This window comes from Aplysia californica, unplaced genomic scaffold, assembly GCF_000002075.1.
Source record: "Aplysia californica isolate F4 #8 unplaced genomic scaffold, AplCal3.0 scaffold00662, whole genome shotgun sequence".
NCBI lineage: Eukaryota > Metazoa > Mollusca > Gastropoda > Aplysiida > Aplysiidae > Aplysia > Aplysia californica.
Window position 1 is genome coordinate 389,946 of NW_004797932.1, and position 4,089 is coordinate 394,034.

At 37.6% G+C, this 4,089-nt stretch overlaps 2 protein-coding genes across 3 annotated transcripts in view; one reads left to right on the forward strand and one right to left on the reverse strand.

The window, feature by feature from the left end:
* LOC101846768 (sodium-dependent lysophosphatidylcholine symporter 1-B) overlaps positions 1 to 861 on the reverse strand; it is a 32,835-nt gene extending 31,974 nt beyond the window's left edge. Inside the window, exon 1 of the mRNA XM_035972355.1 lies at positions 733 to 861. The gene's annotated coding sequence lies outside the window, so the exon portion shown is untranslated. The remainder of the gene's footprint in view (positions 1 to 732) is intronic.
* A 139-nt stretch (positions 862 to 1,000) lies between these two features.
* Positions 1,001 to 4,089, forward strand: part of LOC101845198 (mitochondrial enolase superfamily member 1) — a 27,661-nt gene continuing 24,572 nt past the window's right edge. Inside the window, exons 1-3 of one of the 2 annotated variants that reach the window (XM_013087946.2) lie at positions 1,001 to 1,057; positions 2,072 to 2,167; positions 3,080 to 3,182. In XM_013087946.2, coding sequence (XP_012943400.1) covers positions 2,087 to 2,167; positions 3,080 to 3,182 — 184 coding nt within the window. In that variant the 5' untranslated portion in view covers positions 1,001 to 1,057; positions 2,072 to 2,086. Of the gene's footprint in view, positions 1,128 to 2,071; positions 2,168 to 3,079; positions 3,183 to 4,089 lie in introns of both variants that reach the window. The other variant, XM_005108125.3, reaches the window with a different exon arrangement.

Here is a 4,089-nt window from a genome sequence, read left to right on the forward strand (position 1 = left end):
CCCAGCTTTATTTAAAAATTATTTTCCCGAACGTTCGGAGAAATAGTGCCCAGCTTTATTTTCCCGAACGTTCGGAGAAATAGTGCCGGCCAAAATATTAGGCTAAGTAAAAGGGTAAGTTTAGAATGTTCATTTCTTTTAATCAATTAAAAAAAAAACTAGATCTAACTCTAACCTGACATGGACAGACGAAGTCGAAGAAAGTAAAAAAGTTTAAAACGAATGACGAAGTCGAAAGAGAACAATCTCAGGAAGGCCTAATTTACTATAATTTTACTAGATTCTAGATAATCTAGATTCTAGATTTCTAGTAGCTTGAAGTTTTAAATCTAATCTAGATTATAGCTCTAGACATATAGACTAGATTCTATATCTAGATCTAGATTTAGATCTAGATCTAGATCTAGAATAGAATAGATCCACTGTCTAGATTCTAGACTAGATCTAGATATAGATCTAGATCTAGATCTAGATCTAGAATCTAGAATCTAATCTAAAATTAAAATTAAAAGTCAAGTGAAAGTAAAGTTTTGCAATGATCTAGATCTAGATCTAGATCTAGAATCTAGATCTAGAATCTAATCTAAAATTAAAATTAAAAGTCAAGTGAAAGTAAAGTTTTGCAATGCGTCTACCTTAACCGGCCATTCAGTCGGAAGAACAAGAAGAACATCAGATTAAAGTAACCTAATATTTATTTCGGTAGGGTGCTTAATACCATTTGGTACATACCAGATGCTGATTAAATTATTTGCTTCGAGTTTGCTCCATATGGATTTATCCTCCACTACTTTTTTGGGATTCTTTCAGATGATGTTGTTTTGAGACCCACCACGAAAAGCAGGAAGCAGGACCATAATTGCACAAAAAACAGAAGAGATTTCTATAAGATATTGTTTTCCCTATCTCCTTATACAAGAAAGCCCTATATTTAGAAGTAAAATTACCCTATTACAAAAAAGAGTATTGTTTTGGCAAGTACAGGTTCAAAGTTCACGTACGCCTTGTCATGTGATTTTGATGATTTTCTCTCTGAATAGTCCTTGTCAAAGAAGTAGTAAGTAGGCCCAGTTCTTGCAATCTACCGACCGTCTTTTGTTTATCCAGTTTGTTATCTCGTTGCTCCGGTTTGTTGTTATTGATACTATTATAATTGTAGAATTCCATTTAGGATAGATATCTAGATTCTGGATGTAATTCGATGGTAAAGGATCAAAAGAAGTTTTACAAAACAGAAAGACACACCCCCTCCTTTCCCTTTTCATTCACTTGTCTCCTGACTTATTTGCTTTTTCGTTTTCATTATTTAGTTTGCAATACCTAGTGTAAAGTATTTGTATTTGAGACGAAACCAAAAGGTGCCTTACTGACAGTGCATATATTTTAAACCTGAATAATTGCTAGATCTAATGAGACATATACGTGGACTCAACAGGTAGAAAAAATGAGCCTTCGGAAATAACGGAGTGTCTACGTACACGGTAACCATGAGTATTGAGTGGAAGGTTTTTTAAACTTGTTTACTTGTGTGAAGGACCGACATCACTGCACAAAGGGCATTCCCATAAGTGCTCCGTCCCCTGAAGAAGCACATCTCGAAGTGTGTAGATGTTGACGGTTCCAAGCAATGGTTGATTCCATAGCCTTCTGCTCCTCCCACTAAGTCTTGAACTTCTGCAGGCGCCCCATCCAATTTCAAGCTCACGGAGTCGCTCAAGATGATGGTATTCCGTCTCTTCTTGTTCTTTTTCTCTTTTTTCCTTGACTGAACGTACAATTTCAGGGTTTTTTTAATGAAGTAACACTCCATCTGTCTGCTAGGGATGTTCTTCCCACGTGGCCCAGGTTAGCCCTAGCAGGCAGAGCCGAAACTGCTGACCTCAGAAATTATTTAAAACTTGTGTCGAGGGGAACAGGGCCGTGAACATTTGCAATCTTACCAATTTGAACCCCTGCGTTTTGTACAAGCAGGGGATCTAAGTACGCAAGTTCACATTTGCTGCTCTCATTCGTTATGCTGAGTCGTTGTAATTTTGGTCTTCTTATTATTTTTGCATGCTTCCTTTGACAGATTACATTTTTTAGAATGGCTGACACAGTCAAGTCTGTCGCTGTGCAGGACATCCGCTTCCCTACTTCCCTGGAGAGTGATGGATCTGATGCTATGGTGGGTAGCAACGCATCATGAGCTGACTGCTACCTGGTATCTTATACACGTCAATTCCATTTTTACCCCCCGGAGCGGTGCTACTGACTGAAGTGTCTTTAGGCCATTCCCAAATGGGGGATATAACCATGTTCTTATGCACAGTAGAATTGTAATTGCAAATGGGCTGATTCATCAATGTCGTGCTCATAACTGTGCCTGAACTGCAACAGGGAACTGCTTCTTTTTCTTTACTAATCCTTACTATCATCATTTTTCCTCTACTTCTTTTATACGTTTGTCACACTCTTGTGACCCGCTATTTCCGGGGTGCCTTGATAGTCGAAGCAGATTTTGTGCTGTTGAAGCTAGAGAGGTGAGCAGAGTAAGCCTGATTCTCTGTAAGGACTTTTCTGTTGACATCCACCCCTTGGCGCTCATATATGGCCTTATGCAGTTGCGAGTGCCGTAAAACCTCTACTAAACAAAAATCCAGTATCTGACATTTTGGGAGTTTTTGTCTCAGCTAGAAAGGCTGTAGAAAAATCTTCCCATTGAACCCAAGATTATTACAGTCAAAAGCAGTGCTTGTTAGAATTTCAGTTTCATTTTGTGAACTATCCCCAATGTTCATATATGTATAATATGTGTAAAAAAAAATATTTCTATATTTTATTTACAAGTTTTAATAGATGTATTCATAGTATTAATTCAATTCATACACTTGTTCCTGATTGCATTGGACTTCAACCTTTGGCAGTTTTCTAATCTTTTAAGAGATTTTGTTGTAGTCTAGTTGTATCAGTTTTTAGTGTCGTATTATTATTATTATTATTATTATTATTATTATTATTATTATTATTATAATAATGTCTGAATATGCATGATTTCCACTTTGTGAAGTCATTTCCCTTCACCGGTTTTTCTTCACAGAACAAAGCCCCTGATTATTCCTGTCCTTATGTGACGATCACAACTGAGTCTGGCTTGCAAGGCTTTGGCATATCATTCACAGTTGGGAGAGGAAACGACATAGGTAATCAACGGCATCTTCTTCTTTCTTCTTCTCGATCGCATCATACTTGAAGTCTGGTATCTCTACCATCTTCTGGGCCATCTTGCTCAGTTCTTTTGTCGGCCCGTATAGCTTCTCTTGTAGTGTCAATGGGGTTGACCACGTTTCTTGTCTCGGGGCTCTGTGTGTCTTGCATTGCTGAGGGATATGTTCCACAGTTTGATCTACTTCTCCACACTGGCACTTTATCAACTGCATGATTTAGGCTTTCTCCTTTATTTCTCTAAACTTACTGAAAATTTAGCTGTCTTTCTATGTATGAAAACAATCAGCTGCACATGCTTTTACAGGATCTGTGGTTTACAACACTGCTGTAACCTGACAAAGCCCTTTTTTTTCTTCAGAGCAGTTTTGAGAAAAAGAGAGTTTTTGTCAGCGTAATCATTTAAAAAATAGAGTAATTCCAAAATTTGAATTCTAATTTTTTCAAAAACTAGTCACGGTTTCAATTTGATTTTTTTTTCACTCAAGTAGGATAACTGATCAGGCTTTCGGTAAAGCAAATTAAAAATATTGGCGCCAAAATTTTAAAAAAGTATGTTTTGTCAGTTTACGACAGAATACTCAGGAAGCTATCCTCCTATTGTTTCTGTCTGTCTGTCTGTCTTGCTTTTTTCCAACACTGTTGTGTTGATTTGCTTTTCTACACACAAACGAAACCCCCCGGGGCAGTGCCACTGACTGTAGTGTCTTTAGGTAGGCCATTCCCAAAGGGGGGACATTTCTCGTTCAAGCATAGTAGAATTGTAAATGGGCTAATTCCTCATGTCACGCTCATAGCTGTGCCTGATCTACAACAGGGAACTGCTGCTTTTTCTTTCCTGATCCTTACTATTGTCATTTTCCTATACTTCTTTTGTATGTTTGT